The sequence below is a fragment of the Acanthaster planci genome, linkage group LG20 (assembly GCF_054643075.1).
Source record: "Acanthaster planci isolate LZ-2023a linkage group LG20, COTS_SCS, whole genome shotgun sequence".
NCBI classification, from domain to species: domain Eukaryota; kingdom Metazoa; phylum Echinodermata; class Asteroidea; order Valvatida; family Acanthasteridae; genus Acanthaster; species Acanthaster planci.
Genome location: NC_141796.1, coordinates 9,293,250 through 9,316,404, shown reverse-complemented (window position 1 = coordinate 9,316,404; position 23,155 = coordinate 9,293,250). Strand labels below are relative to the sequence as shown.

At 43.7% G+C, this 23,155-nt stretch overlaps 2 protein-coding genes across 2 annotated transcripts in view; one reads left to right on the top strand and one right to left on the bottom strand.

Annotated features, from left to right (window-relative positions):
- mettl15 (methyltransferase like 15) overlaps positions 1–23,155 on the top strand; it is a 112,418-nt gene that overhangs the window by 57,002 nt on the left and 32,261 nt on the right. The gene's annotated exons all lie outside the window — the stretch shown is intronic.
- On the bottom strand, positions 13,038–22,622 carry ccdc91 (coiled-coil domain containing 91). Its single transcript, XM_022227216.2, has 11 exons — positions 22,339–22,622; positions 20,934–21,075; positions 20,200–20,378; positions 19,801–19,878; positions 19,299–19,535; positions 18,538–18,717; positions 18,228–18,335; positions 17,702–17,863; positions 16,731–16,907; positions 16,222–16,335; positions 13,038–15,603 (listed from the first exon to the last, which is right to left on the bottom strand). The coding sequence occupies exons 1-11, from the start codon at positions 22,429–22,431 to the stop codon at positions 15,469–15,471; spliced, it is 1,605 nt and encodes a 534-aa protein (XP_022082908.2). The 5' UTR covers positions 22,432–22,622; the 3' UTR covers positions 13,038–15,468.

The window sequence follows — 23,155 nt, the reverse complement described above, 5'->3', positions numbered from 1 at the left end:
CAACATCATGTCTATAACAAGGACAATTTTAGGTCCCAAGTCTTGGTTTCTTTTGGTTTCCCATGACTGATAACAAAAGGTACCTGTTAAAACAAGGTACTGGGAATTAAGCCCCAAGGACCTCAATTTCACAGTGTTCCACCAACCTGGCTCTTTCCAACCGATGAGGGGGTTGCTTCTGCTCAAGGTGGGGAGCTACCATTGTCTGTGCTGAATCCTTTCTTAGGCCTATAGCGCTGTTCTGGGGATATGTTGGTCATCTGAGCGTGGTATTCTAATCACCACAAATTAAAATCACTTAGTTCCTGTTTTTGCGGCAGGGCAAGAGTTATATTAAGAAAACCTGCTTCCTGCAATTTCACTAAAGTATCATCAAGTAAAAATCAAAGAAAAGGGAAAAAGTGACTTTTAAATTTTGCCAACTGGGGCACGAACATACCATAATGTCGTGGGTAGAATTCCCAAATGGGTTCTACACAGCACACTTGTTTCTCTTGTTTAACCACGTTCACGTGTCCATTTGAATGGTCTCTCGTCAAGGGACCTAGGCAACGCAGATATGTGATCCGCCTGCGTGCATCACATGTAGAATTGGACTAGATTCTTTTTTCCCGAAAGGTCGACATGAAATAGAACACCAATTTAATACACGTCACGGAATCGGGTTGCACGTGAGGACGAGCTCCATCGCGGCCCATATGCTGTGGCAAGCTTCGGTGCTCATGAGAAAAATAACCCCGGCATATGTGGCAAGCCATCAAGTTTGTAATTGCAAGGAGGTTGGTCGACCATCCGAGACGGGCAATTTTTTTTTCGAGAGGAGAGCCCTCGCTTTGTAAATCCAGCACAATACCGCAAAGAAACAATCTTTCCCGCACGCACTATCCCCTACAATCATACATGTAGGTTAACATTAAAGTTCAACATTAAAGTGTCCACGTTACGGCGCAGCTGTACTGTGTGCACAATGCCGCGTACACTGACGAGCAAGTTGACATGCGCAAGAAAGCATTTCTTTCACAGGGCAAGCCTCCAGGTATCGATTGCGCAGTAAATTGTAACGATACGGCAATGGTGCGACCTTAAGGTCGCGCATCTGCAAATGTTGGTAGCCTGTCAAGTGGCCAATTAAAGTGCAAATTAGCGACAGGGGCACTGGGGGAACCAGCTATTACAGGCAGAATTATGACAGATCTCCGAGGTAAGCCTGGTTTTAAGGGAGGCCTTACTTTCAGAATCTGAGGGAAATATCCTCGCTTTTACAGCAGTTTTTGTGCAGTTGGAATGTGCAGAAATTCACCTGTTGACCAAGTAACTTGGTGTCCAACCAAAAAAGTGTGGGTTTTTATAATAAAGCGAATTAGATTCTGCAGTTCAAACGGAAACAAACGAGGTACTCAAAGACACGTGTTCTCTTCTGAGTAGACGTTTGGGGTCCAGTGTGGTATCTTTTAGAGTCCTGGGTTTTAATTACAGGCCCGTGGCATTTTACGGCAACAAATCCACTATCAGAGTTTAAATTTTCCATCCATGTATTGAGAAATAATTTGGACAGATCTTTCGATCAAAGGTATTTGTGTATGCATTTTTAATCCCCTAAAGTGCTGAATTTTGTTTATAAACAGTCCAAGAATTTATCATCAATTACCCAAACGCCATGTACAATTTTCTCACGAAAAGTTAGGCCGCAAAGGCGCATGCTCAGAGTCACGTCACCTTACTATATTCTCAAGCGTTCAAAAGATGCTAAAAAAACATTGACCGGTGTGGTCTCGTTTGTGGCCACAAATCACATCCAACGTCAGACACCACGACTCTCCGGACAAAATCATATTTACAAGATGAATACGAATCTCTCAAAATCATATTGCCGCGTTCTCAAAATAACATCGCAACTGCACAATTCATTATCTATACGAATTACCGACTACATTGCATACCCAATTGGAAATCACACAATTACCGCGGGATGATTTGACAGTGCTCTCGGCAAAACCCCGATCCATCAAGTCAGATATAAACATATATCAATCGGATAATATATAGCCTGCACCTCTATCAATAGACGGCTATATATAGGTCACATACCGCACATTCTACACTGCTGTGCCGCTAATGTATAACCCGCAGCGAAGACGCTTATCTCCGCTGCTAAGCATATTGCATGCAGGAATATTCAACGAGCATCCCCGTTCGGTTGACTTCGGGCATGCGTTAATTTAAGAGGCGTGCGGTTTTGCAAGACACCAGTTCACGGTCGCTCGCCTCCATTTTGACAGTTTTGCCTCCGATTAAAACACACAACGCACAGTGTCGCGTTCAGGAACTCTATCTAGTCATCAGATCGAAAACCGAACCTTTACGGAAAATGGGGCGGGGGGGGGGTGGCGCACACGGGGTACAGGGTAGGGCCCTTCTGACTTTTTACGGGATTAAGATATGTTCCTGGGATGTACCTCCTTAATCAGTGAAGTTAATGTGTGAAATATATAAACGGAAAGAAAAGCGAGAACTGAAGGGGTTGTATTGGAAAAAGCGTGTAAGCCAAACAACAGGATATTTTGGCGCCAGAATCTTTTGGAAAGGCATTTTCGCACAAAAAGAAAAGTATAACTAATTATGTACATGCATATCGTGATAATTTGTGAGCGCTAATTGTACAGCATGAAACACTCGTGTTTTGGATGTCTCGAGGCCTTTCATTCTACGGTTTGGCGACGGTTCAAGTCCCGGGACATTTTGGTGGTGACACACTGACACTCTGAGGTGGTTTGAACTGAAAGTTGTCCATAGCTGCGAGCAATACTTTCCTTGTTTTCAAAGCAAACGAAGGGCCGAAACGCGGACTGCACCGGCATGTATTAATGTGGCCATTACTCATGCATAGACTCGCAGAGAAACATACGGCCGCCATCACGTAGAGACGTAGAGCGTAGAGCATCGCGTAGAGCATCGCATATGAAACGAGCTTCCTGCGGCAAATTACCCGCACGTGTTCAACGCTCCACGGGCTACGAACATCCATTAAATGGCTAAAACATATGGCGAATTGTGTAAGAGTTTAGCCAATACAGAGGAACCACACTATATACATGTACATGTACGGTTAACCCACACATTTCACCCATCATAACGAATACCCTTTGATTCATATGGTACAGCACTGTGCCCAACCATTGCCAAAGAAGCCCGCCGAATAGTGACAACCAAGTAGCTCACGTACCAACCACTCCGGCGCGAATGCCGATGGGGCAAATGCATCAAACTCGTTTTAAAAAAGGGGAAGCAAGACTTTCCTGCAACTCCTGTGACTCGGGTTCGAATCCCATCGATGCTGTCATGTATAGATAACTGCCTTCCAGATCCTCTTGGATCTGTTAGATAGAGTATCGAAATGACTACGTCACGAAAAAATTTTTTATTCGCCTTTGAACGAAGATACCCCCCCCAAAATAGCAGTAAAACTAAGCGCTCATATCTGAATGTAGCCGCTCGCCTCTATCCAAAATAGGCCCGCAATTTGGGGCTTTTTGTGAAAGAAATACCCCGAACTGGAAACGATCAGTCCAAAATTCGGGATTTATAGAAATATTTCTATGATGCCTCCTGATTATGGCCTGTCTTATTGTAAAATTCCCGTGGGATCACAAAATATTCATGAGCTCGCGCGCAGAAATACAACCATTTGGTGGAATGCACCCATCGGCTAGGCGCGCGTTTATTATGGAATCAATGGTCTTTGCGTACACGCAGAACGCGTACAAGAACCCGCTTAGAAAACTTACCACCACCTGTCTTTCTTTCGCCGCTTGGGGGTGCACTTCAACTTGGGGAGGATAGGCAGTGGGATCGACATCCTGCCGACCTTTCAGACTGACAATCTGAGCCTGCAGACAGTCGATTCTAATGACATCAAGCTTCTTTTTGTGTATATAGTGTCCGGAGCAATGCCAATTAACAAATCAATACGCTCCTACAGAACATTCTAGCAATGGATATCCATATCTTGTGAGTGGGTCTGTAATTACATTCATGAAGTTTAACGATTGCCTGTCTTATCAGTGAACTGTCCGACAGGAAAATATCAAGTTAAGGGTGTTCACTGAAAAAAAAAAGCAATTCGTGTCTCGCCCATACAAGGCGAATTGCGCACGAAACCGGAGGACACAGCGTGTAAGCAGGTAGTACGTACCGTACAGCTTCGATTTCTTCTATCATTGATTAGGCTATTGTGTCAAGACCTTACAAGCGAAGATGTTTGGCTAAAAAACCGGATAAGCCATATTGACAAGACATGTTAAATGTTTAGTGAGTTATACACAGTGTGAAGGCTCTTTCAGGACTTGAGGTTCGATAGTGCAGTTCAGTTTCTCGAGGAGCGCACAGCTTCCCTTAAACCAAGTCCACCCGCTAACGAAGCGAGAGCACGGCAGAGTATTTCCTTTCGCACACGCTGGGAGGAAAATTACCTCGCGGTCTGGGGTCACTGTTTCAAGATTTTTCCAAGTGCGTCACAGTGGCGAGAAGTCTTGTCCTCAACAGCCTGTCCACCACCTGCGACGGCGTGGCATTTTCTTTGTCACGTATTTATCGCAGAAGTGGACCGAAAGGTCACAGGATAGGTACGGTTTGGGAACGACAATTTTGTTATATTAAAATTCTGGGCCTGATTTCTCGCGAGGTTTGAAGCCAGAAGTCCTGCAGCTGCTCGTAAGTACACCGGGAACGTGATATAGCACTGCTTTGGTGCAGAGTGCGCTCTGGAAAGGAGGTCAATTCGATTCCGGCAATTGATCTCAAAAAGGAAGATTTTAGGATAGCGCGAACCGTTCCTAGGGTAAACTGTTACGCGGAGTACATGGAAATTGATGTGGGCGTTATGACCTACTGAAAAGAGCCACATTAGTAACCAAGGCCCATTTACGAATAGTTAATACTTGTGATTTTGCTCAGCCCATTTTGTCGGAGATTTTGAGGGGTTTCTTCACCCGTTCTGCTATAGCGTGCCAATTATTTACAAGCTTTTAATTAATCCATGTATCAGCGGTAAGGAGAGCCTGGCATGCTGCTGCAAATAGCAGGCCAGAGGCTACGGTTTGGACAAAGCTATACAATTCACAAGTACAGTTCAGTAATGGGTGTCATGCAATATTCAGACGCCCCAGATGCGTTGCTCCCGCAAATGCATCCTCAATTTAATTGGATTTTGCAGATGATCCTTCTCCCCGACACGTGACATTTGTCCAGAAGCATGCGTGATATTTGGGCAGCATCAACCGCGTCAATTCTGCACTCGAAACGACATTTCCATATGCTTATATGAGTACTGGATCCCACACTGTGGGTAAAAAACCGCCACAATAATACCGAGACTACGTGGATTCAACGCAAGAGCGGCCGGGAAATTTATCGCTCACTAAGCGATCAATGTAATACGGGCCGGCCTCGGTCGGGCCATAAAAATATGAATGCGAGTTGTGGTCCGGAGAGTGCTTTTCTGATCGACTGAAGTAAGGTTTCAAATGATAGTTCGTGCCGTGTCTGTTAGAATTACCAGTTGATCATTCTCCTTAGAGGAGAATAGCTTTTATCTTGACAAGCATAGATGGTTTGAACTACGCTAGTAATTGCAGCGATCGGGATACGTTCTGTAGACATCCGGTTGCAAAATTACATTCATAGAGCTGGGTTGTGTGTCACTGTGTAAGAAACTGTACCAAAGGAAGCTTAAGGCTTCAAATCTTGCAAACGTGGCGCGGCTGTTCCTCGACAAAAAACCAGTCCGAGTTGATTTTTCCCTTGTGCAGACATCTTGTGCTGTTGGGAAACGAACTAAAAGTAGATGTTCTCTGGCATCTTTTTCAATTCTCCAAAGGCAAAATGCACGGGCATTTTTAAGTCCTTCCTTCTATTTATTCTGAGGTCATTCTTTTAAGAAGACTGAGTGTCTAATGCATGCTGCTACTTTTTGGTAATGGTGCAGATGTATAACGAAGGGAGTATGGTATGTGGTCCTTCCTCCGTGCTGGTAGGTAGGACAGTTGGCCTACACCAAAGCAACTAGTAGCACGGCGTAAAAACGGACAGCAACTGCGCCATAAGGCCTGGCCTTGCCTCAAACCGTTTCTCATTCCGCGAAGGCCACAGCGATCTGCATAACAAACGGAGTTTATGTAAGAGCGCCCCACTTGAGGCCCCGAACTGAGACTAACACATGGGCTGGCGGTGGATTTACACTGGAATGCTCGGTACACGCTTACCCAGATGGTTTATTCTACTGTGGCAAAGGTGGGACAACAATCATGAGCGATTGGTGTCCATAAATGGATGGCAAATAGCGCCCCGTGTTATAGATTAGTGGATATCAACAGACATAGTGTCGTATTCGGAAGCCGAGCATATATAAACTGTGATAAATTTGCGATAAACGTGTGTTTCCAAGGTGTGTGTGCGTGGGGGTGCTAGCTGTTGTGTGCCTGGGCTCCACGCCAAAGAAAATGGATACGTTCTGCAGAAATTACGAGCAGCTGTTCGATAACAACAGTAACGCATGATTAAAAGGAGTCTCTACGATATTGGACAACTTAAAAGGAGTGGTATTCACATCAGTCGGAGAATTTGGTTGCTGAAAATTACCGTAATCTCTTAAATCATTCAACATTTCGATTACATAATTTTTTTTCAGAGATGAACTTTCCAGGCATAGGCCTACACAGTACACTGATGTTGGTGAAATTTTAAGCTATTGTTTTTATTTCTGTCAGTTTTCTATGCTTTTAGATAAATTACGGTGATGAGCTCAATGCTCAAGTTTGGAATAGATTAGGGGATCTTTTACTGAAGTTTAACTGTATAGAACTTTGAATACATGCCTCCTTGTTCTTATGACATCAACACAAAACATACGGCGGATGTTAACGACAAACACAGAAGTAAGCATTCTGTGGCAAATGGTTCCTTATATTTAGACCATAATTGACACACGCGTTAATTACAAAGTCAATTGACTGTCATGCTCATAATTAGTATTACAAATAAGAGCTGTACGTGTTTTGAATTTTTTTTTAATGGAAATGATGCTGTAAACGTTCCCATGAGCTTTGCTTTGGGCAGCAGTGACTGTTGTGAAAATTCAATGTCGGCCTATTTGCCGCTGGGGCTCGAACAAAGTCAGAAGTGCCAACCGCGGGCCAAAAGGGCTCTGACAACACATTCTACCGGTATCGAACATTCACATTCACAGCATAAGAAGTCCTTTCGAATCATTGTTAGCCATGATGATGCAGCCGATTCCCACGGTCGGGTGATGCATTCGTCAGATTCTGTCAGGCAGTTGGCGGGGTGAATTACGTTTAATGGACGTCATTTTGCCTTGCAGCAATGTAGGCGAAACGCAAAGTGAACCGTGCTCCACCCAAACACGTACAGAGCACGTGTGTTTCACATGAGGAAAAATAACTCCCGGAACTTTGGCCAACGTAAAAAGGCATTATTCCCGATGAAAAATACTTAAAATACCGCAGACTGCTTCTTTGTAGCCAGCTACCAAAAGCCCAGTTACACATTTTAGCACAGAGCAATGGAAACTCCACCAGTCACAATGCGGAACCGTGTGATTCAGTACAGTGGGTAACTGTTGACAACAGACAGACGTGAGAGTATGCCGGTTTAAAGGGATTCGCGGAGTGTCCCGAAAATTGTCATGTCTACAAAACTTCCTGTGATCTTCCAAATCATGATAACCATCTTACCTACAAGACAAGATGCGTACCACTTTCACAGCACTCTCCCAGATTTTACATAAAACCCACAAAATTTATTTTAAAAAGCCTACGTACATGCAGGTATATTTACTATGACGACTGTAGCCTGTACTTTTTAACTCCAGCATAACGAGAGGTCGATCTACTTCGGTAAAGGTATCGGGGTAAACTTTAATCTCTCCCTTTTTAGGACCTGTCACGTGTTTTAAATCTAATCCCGATCTTCTCCTCGGTCGGCTGAACTCTACGTCACAAGTGACCGGCAAATTCCAGGCTGTGAATTTCAGACCGTTTGGTCGTCGCAGACAATTGATCACGAAACGAATCTATGCTCGGTCGATTGCCGCACACGTCACGGATCACAGACCTCACCCGCAGCCGCCTTCGGAGGATCACCCCAAAAAAACTCAAATTCCAAAAACCCAAACCCCTCGAAAACAGGACCCTTACCGTATATGAGGCCATTACGAAGACACAGTGGGCCGGGACGCACAGCGTCACTCATGGTGGGATATTGAACGCAAAGAACAATGCATTTAAAAACAAACAAAACAAAGTACAAAAGCTTTATCTTTGGCAAATTAACAGTAGCTTCAAATGACTTGTTTCCAGACAGTGTCAGCATGAGGCGTTTTACTTTCATCTGATAATATGCACAAGTTGCTTGTCTGTTTTGTAATGAAAGATTAACCACAAGAACGACTGTCAGACAAGTTATTAATCAATTGCAAATGTCAAACAAGTCACTGAAGTTTACAACACTGGGACCCAAAGAACCAGATTTTTTTCTTATCAATGACCGATGATGGAACTCCATTGATTCGGCAAACACGTGTCTACTCCCGCCCTTTCAACGGAAAGCACGGACAACGCATGTGCAATCATGCACGATACGCGTAACTCCCGAAGGCTTGGCAAATGTTTCCTCCGAAGGTTACGTAAATAATCAAAAAGTGCAGCATTCTCTCGACTTCACTTAAATACGCTTGTGATATGACCCCACACTGTTCTCATACACATGCACGTGAGTAAATATTTACCGTGCTCATAAAAAATGCGGGGCAGCTCTCAATAAACCGCACGCATCCATTCAATGCCTGGTATTCTAACTCCATATCAACGCCTATCGTTCGCAGAAACCCTGAATGATTTTACTCAACATCTGGACTACACATTTTGACCGACTGTCTTTTAATATTAGTTCACACTACAAGAACACGATCAATAATTTTCATGGGTAGTTTTAAGGTGCTCAAGATTTCTGATCGAGTACTGCAGTTTACGATTTTTTGCTGCACTATTCACGATGTCTATGATTTCTACAACTTGTACCATCATCTGCCTTTGCGATTTTACACAGCAGGGCAAATATTCCATAGACATGTAATGACTCATTACCAGTGGTGTACCGAAAACTCAAGGCTACATGATTTTCCCACAATTACATGTACATGCAAAGGTACGGTGGCGCTTATTGTACACGCAGTGAGCTGCGTTGGGCTATGGTTGTATAATCAAGCATGCCATGTATGTTTATGCATAACGTGGGTAACCCATTATGTGATTGCTATCTACATTTGTACTGTGCATCTAAGATGCAGGATGTACATGTACAATGCATAATTTAATCATGCTTCAATCAAAACACCATCTCTGACAGAGAGCAGATCATCACCAGCAAGAACTAACATCACCGAAACACTGAATAAAATACTCACCAAATTTGTGATACATGTCGTGACGACCAGAATGTATTTGCAACAGAACACGGCCGTGCCCGCATCGCATGAGCAGCACATCTTGTACTAGAGTTCCGTGAGCGAGCAACGCCGAGCCGCGGAAGGGGGTGTCGGCCGGGGCTAAGATCGCCAACTCCCGCTGGGACAACCTAGCGTCGATCACGCTGCCCGACAGAAATATCCCGAGCAAGAAGGAAAGGGGCGGGGGAATATCACCGTAGAACTGTTGACGTCTACAGCGTTAAAATCACCGCTGAATTCCCCGCATGAATTGATCGAGACTGGTTATTAGATTCACACGTACAAAAGGACACGACGTTTACTGATGGGCTTTCATCATATTGTTTGCCCATGGATAGCACAATCTCACTGTAAGTTTCCAGAGTGGCCACAAAAGACGTTTGGCGCAGTTGTGTGTGTAGCCCGATCACAGAGCTCTATGGCCCGATTATAATGCACGCGTGTGTGGCCGAGTGCACGGTGTCCCCCCCTATGCACGCATAAGCTTTCGCCACTGCGATACGCTCGTAGCAGACGTTGCTATTATTTGGAGAGAAAAAAATTCCTTTGTCATGAACCGACAGAATGAATAATTAAGTGTCTGTTGTGAATAATTAACTACACTGACGAATTCATGGCTACTCCATTCCCTGATAATGTGATATAGTGATTTATTTCCCGAGGCTTCGTGGATTGTTTTGTTTTATTTTCAGAAGAGGGCACCAGGTCTGAATGAGTAATAAACAAAAATCACGGCCTCTAACCCCTTGGGGGTGGGTGAAATTTGGTATTTTAACTGGATGATTCAAGATTGTTAGCATTAATGTTTAACGCTCAGATTATAAAGTAACAAAAATCACAGTTGATTCATTCACTCTAATACATCCACACAAGCTGTGGGCCGCATTAAATGGGGGAGGAGCTTTTGGCAGACCTCTGGCTATTTTATAGTACGTACATGTACATGTATATTTGCGAAACTGTTTTGTTGTCAAATTAAGAAAATACTACATCGGAAGAAGGTTGATCGGGGAACTCGGCTTGTACACTGTAGTCGGCAGTGCTATCCTAATCGACCCTGTAATCAGTAGGAAAGAAACTGAAAGTGGATTGTAGAACCAGTTTTAACATAAACACAAAAAAGAGCACAGTGATACCATAGAGCTGGGTTGTAGCTCTATGGTGATACTGACTTCGAGTTGTCAAAATAAACAGACTCTGTGATTATACGTGTGTGTGAACCAGGAACTATAATGCACCATTATAATTAAAACCTGCTTTCCAACCAGAAACTAAATCTTCTCCCCCATCCGAGAAATAACACTTGTCTTGCTTTCTAGAGATTGACACGAAGGACTAGACGATGTAAAGTGAAAATCACTCTGAATTTTGAGTGAAATAGTTTGAAAAAGAACCATTTCCGGCACGGACATGAATGAGATTTTTTTTTATTTTATATGTCAGTTTTTAGCCAATTATTAATTGTGAACAGTAATAATTGTTAACTGTGACTTTGGTCGAGCAATTTTATCTTTCTCATGCGCTTTTTGACCACTTTTAGTGGAAAGGGCGCAATATAAGTGCATTATTATGATTATTATCATTATTAAAAATTAGTAGAAAAGTGAACGCGAAGAATACGTTGTGTCCATCATGCGCGCGCGTTTGAATCTGACATGTTAAAAACTCTAGTGAGATTTGATCGACTTGCAGTTATTCCTGCCTTAGCTGCAAAGACTTTAATTATAGAAGTATTGAATGAATACGAGTGATTCCCAATAGGGCGCCACCAAGAGTTTGCAGTGCATTGGCCAATCAGAAGGCGCGAAATTTGTCGACCCTTTCCAAACGCGCAATGGGTCGAAAAATTCCGCGCATTGTGATTGGCCAACGCGTTGCAAACTCTTGGTGGCGCACTATTGTGAAACGGCCGTGTTGCTCGATATGGTGTGAAGTACATGTGTAGTCTAAAATACGTGTATTGATTTGTCCCGTCACCCTATCGATTTTGTTCTACGAAATCTCGTCCTCTGATAGTTAATTTCTTGCGACATGTGCGCTCTCCGGACGACACCCAGGGACACCATAATTACTGTTTCGTTTTTATGCAACTCGATAAAAAAAAATATTGTCACTTCATGCCCCTTCGTGGTCTCCATAGAAAGGAGGCCGTTAAAACAAAGTCAAATCCTCGCTTTTTTTTCTCTCGGGCACTTCGGAAGCTCCACCCTCACTCCCGTAAAAAGTGAGAAGAGCCAGGGAAGTTCAAATGACTCACCTCCCGAACTCGACCACGGGGATGAAATTTTCGCCTTGTGACAACATGAAACTGGCCTGAAAGGGAGAGCGACGCACCCGTCAAAAAAAATATTAATTCTCTTCTCTGCAAAGCCCTCTGGGAAAGTGTTCCTCGTGACATAACATGACAGTTCCTTCTTCAAGGACAACGAAATGTCTCGCTCCGTTTCTTTCCAGGTCCTTAAATAAGAAAACATCTGTACGGTTCTTGCTCATCGAGAATTCCGTCACACACCCTTCCCTGACAATATTGACCCTAATGATGCATCCGCGTTTATCTTTTTCCTCATATCTTCTCTTACTATCTTTTTCACACCCGGAACTTCCCCCTGAAAAAAAACAAACGAAATTTCTGTTGTTCTTGAAATAAATATCAACGGGCTACGTTTCCGGGCCGGAGATATTAACAAAAAGCAAACAAATATATAAATTGCTAACACCGAAGTATAAAATGACAAGAGCAATTTTGATTGTGTCCATGCTAGAGCCACAGTCACATGAATTCGGCTAGGTTGCAAATTGTGTCTTGTTCCGCTGGAGATGTCGACTCAGATTGAGGGCGCTCTTCAACACACGATCTTGTCGCCTACTTTTTCGATAACCGTTTGGCTTTGCCCGATGAGCGTTTTCGAAACGATCCGAGTGCATTCGGCTTATACTTTGGTTTCGCTGGTTCCAGTCAAGGCTTGAACATGTCGATTCGAAAGACAATATTTCTGCAACTAGCACTTTCGATTTCAAATGTAAAACCTTTAGTTTAATGGCTCTGGTTTCAAATGAAATACTTCAAAATATGAAAAGGCGTGACATTTTTTTTCTCTGTGAGGGGGAAACCTTACGTGGACTGGCCCAGATAACATCTTCGCTTCCTGTGTTGTGAGGACACCTCCTGTTCCCATCTAAGTTCGCACAAGAAATCACATAAAACACACATTGTTCATTACAAGGATAGATCTGGGAGGGAGGGGCAACTGGGGCCGATAGCGCCCCCCCCCGACAGATCTTTTGGGAGGGGGAGCAGGCGGAGATAATAGATTTTTCGGTGACTATTTCAATTCTCTTCCTTCTGCATGCACGTAAAAAGTCCACAAAAATCTTACCACACCTCCAGACAGACCAAAAAAAGTTTCTTAATAAAATTCCAGATTTCTTGGGTCCTTCAAACAAGTTCACCCCCCGAAAAATAGATTCTGGATCTGTCCACGTTTGAAAAAACATAATCAAGTTAATCTGCACATAGCTGTACAATCACACATTTTTTATTCACATGGCCAATTTCTTGACCGTATCACTAAAAGCAACCAGCTCTCTGATAAAAAAACACCAATATTTTAGATAAGTTAACCACCAATTGGTAACTGTAATAGTATACATCGGTATAAAAGCATTTATCACACAAGCAAGGAGTTTCCAAACTCACACTTGTTACTACGACAGCCTCAGCTAAGAAACTAAACGCTCATTTCTCCAAGCGACAGGATCTGTTTAATTATAAAGATGAACAAAGTAATTGACTGCAGCGGGATTTGAACCTGCGACCTCTGGAATACCGTACTGGTGCTCTACCAACTGAGCTTTCCAGCCCTACGTTGGTGGCTCTTCCCATTTGTCAACTACATGCATCTCTGGATTTTTTTTGCAATACAATATAAAACCAATGATCAGTCAAACATACTGAGTAGTAACTATCTGGCATAATTTTGGAAACAATGTCGATGATACAAAAAACAATTCGCCTTTTCTGAATATGGGAATTCGGTCCCATGTGACGTATTTCCCTCAAACCGCGTGACCTTTAAATAACTGACACTGAAAGTGGGTTTTATAGACGGGCCCAAATCAAGCTTGTGCACTGGTACAAGCCATGCTTTCGCTATTACATAAAATATCTTCTCAAAAATTATCCCGTAAGAGGCTCCTTATTCTGAAGACAACCAAAAAGAAAAAGACTAAGGCCCACCCAAATGAACAGGTGCAAATGCACCGAGCTGTATGCAGCTTTACGAAAGAGGCAATACAGACATTTCAACACGTTGCTTAAAATGTCAGCAGGGAGATATATGACTGTCCTACGGTTCCATTGCACTGCACTTCTTGTGCATTCGAAGTCATTGCATTGACAGCCTGATTCTTAATATCGGAGGGTGAGCTTTTACCCTCTCCAACTCTTAAGATACTCTTTTACGATCTACAGATACAGTCCTACACGCTCTAGGTGTCAATCACGCTACACGTTCGAGTACACAGATAAACATGAAGCTATTGCATTGTTCAAATAGACGAATACACTCGGCAAATCCCAGAGAGAGAGAGACAAAGGAAGGACGGCTATTGACAGACCTGCATTTTCAGCGGAGTAGATGACTTTATGACCTGGATTCTTATTGTTGAGCAATCCCCACAAACTGCCTCGAAGACATATTTGCACTCCAATTCGAAAGCTACGTGGTTATCCATTACCTGGGTCTACGCTGGACAGCTCTGCCTTCTAAAGATTTCCTTATAGTAAATTGTTTTTCCTTTTTTAAAAAATCCGATTCGTTTGTGGCATCAAGGAACTTTTGGAAGCTGCAATTTACTTTCGAAACACCTGCTGCCAATGATCTCGAATCTCTCTACGCAGTACCATGACACTCTGGATAATATTGCATAACCAAATGCTTGTCATCAACAGCAAAATTCAATCTAGCAACACTTTTTTTGTAAAAAAGGGTGAAATTCTTTTGAAATGGAAACAGCTGGGCCACCCCACTGTGTAATGTCGCGCCTCTGTGCTACAAAATTCAAACAACATAAAGCAGTACCTGAAATATGATTTTTCTTCCGAATCTTAATACACAGTGACAATTGAAAACTCGGCATTAAGGAGGCATGATTCATTCTGGTGCTAATGTTTCTGTATACGTCTTCGAAAAGAAGGTTCTTTTGTACACTGTGTCTGTGTATCAATCATTCAGATCTAAACATGAGGTGAAAATCTCAGAAATCTACAAAACTATTCTTAAAGCCACGTGAAGGACCCTCTTAGGTTATTTTGCGGCTAGGCCTGTTAATTCAGCTGCCATCTTGGTACACTGTATCCTGAGTCACTTTTTGTGAATTTTTTGTGAATCTTGTGTCTAGGGCTAGGGCTAGGTCTATGCGGAGTGCAATCACCAGGGCACGCAGTGGCGTCGGTGGCAGCTTTCACTCTGCAAAAATCCGTTGTGGCTACGGCCAAGGTTTCTAGGTGTGAACTGTACCAAGTGTGGATTACTCGGATTATTCATTCGTCTACCACTAACCAAGTACTCCCCCCCCCCGGGTCGAATTCGGCAGCAGAACCCAAGGCAGTCTCTCAAAGTGGGGGTACCGGGAAGGGGGTTGTCCTCAAGTGCTTTGCCAAATTCTGCCTGGCGAATTGTACAAGGCTGTGTCCAAGACAGACGTCTTGTTTTATCTGTGGCTATGGATTTCTACAATAGCACTGTCAATGCTAAAAGGCTTAAGCCACAGCCACAAAATAGCCGCTCTGGATGTACCTTCAGCAGAGTTTGACGACAGGAGGTCTGAAAAAAAATCTATGCATCAAGAAAATCACTGTACCTGTGTCTGACAGATATATACACATACAAAAATGGAGATTCTATAAATTACCTTTATACACGTTAAGAGCTGTATATTAAAGTTTAGGAAGAGTTGTCAGGTGCGTCCACCGGTTCTCCCACCGGTTTGTCATCCATTAGGGATTTCAGCTGCTGTCTTGCGCTCTCCAGGAAGAGATCCAGACTGGCCATGGATCGGTGCCGTACCACAGCGTCCAGCTACAAGAGTCAAAGATGGAAAACTGGTGTCCAATGGGAATGAGACGGAGTACAGGTGCTTTTGGGCACCACTAATATTTTCATGCACCCATAAAAAAAATGATCATCTCTCAGGGCTACAAACTTGGTAGAGAGGTGCACCCCCATCTGAGCTGTGTTGTGCTCATTCAACTGAAAACCTATCACATGCTGTGCTTGGGGCTTGGGATTGGTCACCCACTGAAGTCAAGGAAATTAAAAGAACTGCTAAAAACATAATGAATCAAATTCTTGGACTCAGCAAAAGTTAGCCAGACACCTACAGTGAGGACATCTTGGCCAATTACTCATTTTTTCTAAGCAAATCGTTTTCCTACTTGATCCATGTTGTCAGCTGAGGTTGCGCAGCGCTCTCTACAGTTCCTTCACTGATTGAATACCCTTTCCTGTGTCGATGGACATCAGAAAATTTCACTTTCCTCTTGCTTGTGTGTGCACACAAAAAATAATCCATTAGGTTTTGCCTTGAGAAAAATTACTGACGTCAAATTAGGTCCTGTGATGTCACTGCAAGCAGTTCACCAACAATGACATCACAGGACCTAATTTGAATATGTGAATATATTAAAGGACCCTCACCCGCTTTTGTTCTGCATTGCATTCCTCCATGCCTTGCCTGGCCTCGGCGATGGATTGTTTGATGGCTTCCTGTTGGTGCTTTCTTTCCTCCTCTAATGCAGCTTTCATGGCTTCCTGACGTGTAGTAAATAAAGAAATTTCGTATAACTTAGAAATAATCCAAGTCGAACTGTAAACAAACCCCTGCACACGACAGGTTTTGAACGATTTACAACCATCCTGGCATATGAAGATTAACTGTCCATTTAAATAACGAAACAACAAAATGGTGAAATCACTCACAGGTCAACAGCTTGTTGCCACGGCAACAGGTTCAAGACCCTTTTTATAGAATGCATGAAAATCAATATGGACACGAATGCCTGTGTATTGGCTTAAACCAAACGAGAAAAAGGAGTTTGTTTCTCAGTTTTTGGATAAATAGAAAAACGGAACTGATTGCATAACTGTTCCTGTATGGAAGATATTCTACACCCCTTAAAATTCTAAACAAGACAAATGTGGAGGACCTTGCTCCTTTGTCTGTCCTCTTCCAGTTCCCTTAGTAAAGTTTCTCGGAGGCGATTTTGCTCGTCCTCTAACGACCTGCCAGCCTGGGCCCTCTGTGCCTCCAGCATCTCCCTGCCCTTTGACCTCTCCTCTTCTAGCGCCCTCTGGAGAGCGGCTTCACTCTTTCTGTGCTCTTCCTGGGGGAAAAAAAAGGTGTGGCTATCACCATGGCAACAATGCGTCCCAGCGTCCAACGTTCTTCACCTTCAAAAGGTTATGTTTTTGATTACTGCCAAATCAGATAGTTGGGTGCTAGAAAGTGGCTGTGAAACACTTTGGTTCTCATTTTATCGAGGAAAAAATTCAGCGGGGGACAGTGCCTGTCTATAATCAAATCCGGTTACATGTGACTTCAGGACAGCAACTGAAATTTGGAACACTGCATGTGGACCCACAAGATACTCCTCTTGCACATTTCAAAGTCAACGAGGAAAGTTGGAGCGACGACTATTTGTCAACCACCGGCCAATTTTGCCTGGTATCCGTCTGACATTTTATGCACGGGTTACCAGGGAAAATCATCCCGTGGTCAACAAGCTGCCATCGCTTGAACCTGCCCATAGCTGCTGGCCTCTGTTTTTCTACAGTCTTCAAGTTACTGCAATACCAGGGGCCAATCTCACATAGCTGACGAAAGTAGCCTCCGAATCACTCGGCTGCAGGTTGAAACATTTCACACAACTCAACTGGAACTGCTGCCAAGTAATTCAGGTACGTCCTACTAGGCTTAGACTTTGCTAAGCAAAGAAAATGCTCGCTGAGCAAAAACAGGATAACAACCAAAACCATGGTACGTACATTTTTAAGTGACTAGTCTCCAACTAATTTTTGCTCAGCGCATAAATTCTCAAAGCAAGATTTTGTTCTCCAAAAATGGGTCAAGTACTAATTTTGACGGACCTAGGAAGGCACGGTGAAGAATTCCACCCACCTGAAGGGCTTTTTCGAGTTCCAGTTTGTTCTTCTCCTTTTCCTCCTGTAAGCAGGTTTCCAGCATCATCTTCTGGGCGTCTACCTGTTCCTGCAACGCCGCCTTGATCCTCGCCTCATTCTGTTTTCTCTCCTCATCAAGAACGCTTGCGAGTCTGTCATGCTGCAGAGGATGATTTTTTACGAAGCAATCACAAATCATTGAGACTTCTCGGCTCAAAATACCCTGAACTATTTATTTCACCGCGCGCGCTGATTTCCAGTAAAGCTTGAATTTCAAAAGCATTCATAACAGCGCTCAGAATGCTACGCTGACTATGAACTCCATTGCCACTGAGTGACCACTCTACATTTCACTGCTCTATGGGTTTGTGCACATTCAAATGAAAATTGGCCATGCATCTCCAATTCGGTGTGCAATGGGATCTACCCCCTAAACCTTACATCGTATATAAAAAAAATCAGGTTGATTGGAGAGGATTAGAGTCATAAGAAAGAAAACAGGTTCCTGATTGGACAGCGCTTACCTGATTTTGCAGGATTTCCTTGCACCGATCCGTCTCCTTGGCGATGGCTGCCTGCAGCTGCTTCTCACTGGCTTCTTGCTGCTGGAGGACTGCACATTTGCATAGTTCCTGCATAAATTAGAATACATGAATACATTAAGAACTGGCAGTCTGGGGTGGGAAAGATGCCATTTAAGAAGGGCTCAACTTTTATGGGAAGGAAATTTTAAATGTTTCCCCAGATGAGATTTGAAACAAAGATTACACAAAAATGAGTGGTGAGGGAAGTGGCCGACGCCGACCTAAGTCGCTTGAGGTCAAATCCCCTCACCTTATACTCTTCGACGATGACGGCCAACGCGTCGTGGCCCGCTTTGCGTATCTCGTCCATCTCCAAGGTGTGCCTGGCCTGCACAGCCTCATAGCGTTGCCTCTGCTCCTCGGCCTCCCGACGGTGACCTTCGACCTCTTTCTCCAGCGACTCCAGCTTCTCTGTCAGCTCCTCCCTGACCTGGAAATCCAGACGGAAAGACTTCTGAGAACAGAAGCCATATGGCTTGCCAGCTCATCGTTGAATGGAACTTTTTCATAACAAGGCTAGCCTCTCTGAATGACATGATCAAACTGACCTACTGTGTACTGACCCCAACTCCCTTGGCCATTTCACAAGGAATCTGATCGGCCCTGAGCAGATGCATCCCCTCATCGGTTGAACAGAGCAGTGTTCTTCGAAAGTGTTCATTTCGTTGGGTAATGCTTGTGTTTCGTGGTCGTTTGTGGACCAGGGATGCGCAGTTACTTCCAAAGGAGCCTCTGTTGCTAGGAAAATTGCACCCTCTCTTGGTCCAGCTCGGAGCCAACTGAATGCCCCAAAATACTTCATATCAGCCATGTGAAATCCAATGAGATTCTATGGAATTTACAAACCCTTGAAGGTGAGGGTTACATGTGCAAGTACGAAATATTGGATTCTTTGCAGTTCAGATTTCAAGGGCAGCCCTCAAAATTGAAGTGGTTCTGTTTTTGATAAACACACATTATTGCTTAGCAAGTTATCTTTGCTTAGTGGCTGAGCGAAATGGATCCACCGACCTTCAGTAGTCTAATCTTCTCTCGTTCGGCGGCTGACAGCCGCTCTTCCATCCGGGCCACTTTCCCAGTCATCTCGGCGGCGAAGACCTCGGTGGACGATGAGGACCTCTTGATGAACCGCTGGCTGGCTGGGTACTCGTCCATCTCGCCTCGGAGCATGTCCACCTCTTCCAGGTGCTCACCGTCTGCCGACTCGACGTTGTGGTTCTCGACGGGTGGAGGCCCACCGACTGCTCCCTGAGGGGCAACAGAAGTTCATTAAGGGAATGATGCAAAAATTCAACAAGGGGTAATTTGAGCTATCCCATAGTACCCTGATAAATCTTGTAAAACCTCGAGGTCGACCTTAAGTTACCTCCTTCACCGCCCCAAGTCCCCAAGCAATTTTGTACAGGAGCTTCTAAAATCTGCAGGCATAACACTGAAAATGCAAGAAAACAGCACGTGCAGGGCCACTAGGATGCCAACAAAATTAAAAAGATGAAGCAATTTGGGACATTACCTCGGCTCCGTACAAGTCTTCGTCATCGTCTAGGCTGTTCTTTACAGGCTGGTTCTGGAGTGGTGCTGCTGCTTGGGCCTACAATAAATTGCAGGATGAGATGCCGATTACTAGACGCAAGGACCTCTTTTGAGTTTAACGGCCCTCGAAAGAATCTTGTTCGGTGTATATCAACAGCAATCCTCAACATTTCCCCTCCCCCCACAATGTCCACTCCCATCGCGGTGCTAAATGTAAGTGACAAATCAAACTGATCTGCTCGGGTTGCTCAGTTTGTAATGCAAACTACAGCAAAATCACTGAAAGAAAAAAATGGTCTCATGACTCGTTTTGTGTGATTCAGTTCACGGATATTATACTCAGTAGCAGTATTGACAGAAAAAAAAAAAAACTGCCAACCTGGGCTTGCTGTCTAGATGCTTCCGCCTGAGATGTGAGTTCGGGGGCGGCTGCTACCGCGACCCTCTGGGGCACAGGGTCGGCAAACGGGGGGTCAATCTGGGGCTGGAGGGGAGGCTGCGCTTGAGCTTGGGCCATCAGGAGGTCCGGCTGACCGGCGGCGGGATTCTGGACGGAAGCTAGGTATCGTTTGAAGGGGAATGGAGTCAGGAAACAACCACAGGGTGAAACAGAACACCAAAACTGCTCAGATCATGTCCGATTTCAGTATACTATATATCAAGATCAGATGAAGTGTCATATGCCCGTTTCTGGTTCGGACAGAGACGGCGAAATGGTTTGAAAATGCCCAGCGTCTACCTGAAATTGTGCTGTTCATCCCTTTGAAAAACGAGTATTAAAATGGTGAGGCGCCTGGAATTTTGTTCTGCTTAGTGATGGAGTACACCTTTTTATGTAAATTACTGTTTGAGTGAATGAAATGACACTTGGCACTGCCCTGAAAGTGCTTAGCAACATTTTCAGCCACAAGAAACAGGATCTTTCTCCTAACTGTTAAGCAGCGCCATGAAATGGGGCCTGTTGATGGTGGTGTCGTCAGTTCATCACCCTCTATTTTTAAAAACTGCCTGGAACAAGGGAAATACAGTTGGAGATTTCCCACAGGATCAATTGACAGTGCAACTGACCGACTGCATCCGCATGTCGTCATTCCCAATAAACTCTTTCCTCACCGATAGCAAAGGATGCCCAAGGTGAGGGACTGGCCTCCACGCCTGGCCCCGGCACTTGCTGGGCAAGCTCGGGGGGAGGCGCCACTGCCTCCTCGAAACCACCAAAGTCGCCCCAGTCATCATCCATTCCACCCGCTTCTACCTAGAAAATTGGGGAATACAGACATTGAAATCTGTGTTGACATGGTTGTGAGTCACAAATAGAGGCTATCCCCTTTGTATTCTTTCTCTTTGGGGTCAGGCCTTGGTGTGACCGGAACAAAAAACAAACAAGAACTAAAGTAATTCAATCATAAAATATCAACTATATAAGGCCCATATATTGTAATTTAGGGAAGAAAGGAAGAAGCAGTGTGAACCCCGACCACATTCCATTTCCCGGTGTACAATTTTACAAAGAGATTTGGCATTATTTTCAAATGACTTTTCTGACAAAATTGGAAAGGAATCTTTGTCTTTTCAATCTTTGGATTTTTTTTTGACAATGTTTGCAATAAATAACCTTCAGCATGTTCAGTTGACTGAAATTACGGAAATATTATTAGGCCACGAGAATGAAAGTTTTAGATTTGCGTCAATCGCCTACTTGCTCCAAAACTCCCTGCCAAAAAAATTCATTACTTACAAAAAATTTAATAATTTTCACAAAAAAAGGTTATTAAACAAAGATTTAAAATCCCAAATCACAAAGCAAAAGTAAAAGGGTATCAAATGCACATACCTAGGTACCTAAGCATGCCTACCTAGCTTACTACAAAAACGATAAGCTCCTAGGCCTAAAATCTCCTAAAACAGACCTACATCATGCCTACGCATAGCTCCAAACTGGGGGCCAGTCTACTGGACTCCCTCTGTATATCCTAGGCCCCACAGCGGTCCATTCAAAACGTGGGGACTCAGCGAAAACGCCTTCTAAGTATGAGAACCTTTTTTTGTGTGTATGGATCACTCACCCCACCAAACCATCGATGTATTACTTTGGGCGATTTCCAGCACATAAAAGTCTGTGAAATTTTGGTTTTGATTTGGGTCATTCATTTACTACAGCGACTAACTCCCGATCACTGACACAGTCGGGACGGTCACTATACATGCCATCTTGCTTAAAGTAAATAATGAATAATGAAAAAACGCCTCATGCTTTTCCGAAATGTTCTGCATGCAAATCTAAAACTTTCATTTTTACGGCCTTAGGCTTAGAAAAAAATTGACGTCAGGACAACAACATTAAATCAACATGATCATCTTTTCCAAGAGGCTGATTAAATTTCGAAACATGATTTCTAGACTGTAACTTTTAAAATAAAGGCACTGCTCAGACTAGCTGACTTCTCAATACACTGTACTTGCCTAGGCCCACGACAACAGCAACCTACATGTAGGCGCCTACCAGTACCATGCCTACCTGGGCTGGCGGCTCGGCCGCTCCTGGCGCGGCAGGCTGCTGCTGTGCCGCCGCATTCGGCATATTCGAGAAGTTAGCCCAGTTGTCTGCCATTTTCACCACATAAAACGTGCCGTTCGTCCCGCTTAACTGCTCCTCACAGGCCAACAAACAGACTCCACGACCCTATTAAGTGAAAAGTGTCAAGCAGTGGAACATTTATCCTTAAAAATGGCTAAAATCGGCAATATTATGAGCCTCAAAGTCAGTACTGTAAGCGGCCATTTTGTCAGGGGGAGTGTGTGTGTGCTTGCTACAAGTTCGTAACTCCACTCAGACTATTGAACAGGCGCGTGATATAAAAAGTAACAAATATTTCTGTTATCGGTATCAAAAGGCACAATAAAGCACAAGTACTTTCCAGTGTAAAATAGTATGAAAATAAGAACTAAAGTCTGGCAGCAGCAACGGTCTGTGCAAATGAAGAACAAAGTTTTTTTTTTCATCATTTTGGTCGACACGCCCCCCTCGTAAAACCCCAAGAATTTGGAAAATGAAACTTACGGGGATAAATTTATTTCGAAGTTTATTTGACTACCCCGTATCCTTGAGTAACAAATCCTTTATGCTGATTTTTTTATAAGTAAATAGTTGACACAGGCCTTTATGTTTTCATTATTGTTGAATGTCCTTGATTCCACACAAAACGGTACTAAATTTTAACGATTGGCGCGCCATAAATGGACAATGGACACAAATTAAACTTGTATTAGTCCTATAGTTAGTAGCTTATTAAAACTGTTTTTCTTAGGAAAAAAATGTGTGATTATCATTTCAT

Coding starts and splice junctions, on each gene's coding strand:
- ccdc91 (XM_022227216.2), bottom strand. CDS start 22,431: ATGGCAGACAACTGGGCTAACTTCTCGAATATGCCGAATGCGGCGGCA. Junction 19,879..20,199: donor CATCTAGACAGCAAGCCCAG/GTTGGCAGTTTT, acceptor AATTTATTGTAG/GCCCAAGCAGCAGCACCACT. Junction 16,908..17,701: donor AACTCGAAAAAGCCCTTCAG/GTGGGTGGAATT, acceptor TTTTTCCCCCAG/GAAGAGCACAGAAAGAGTGA.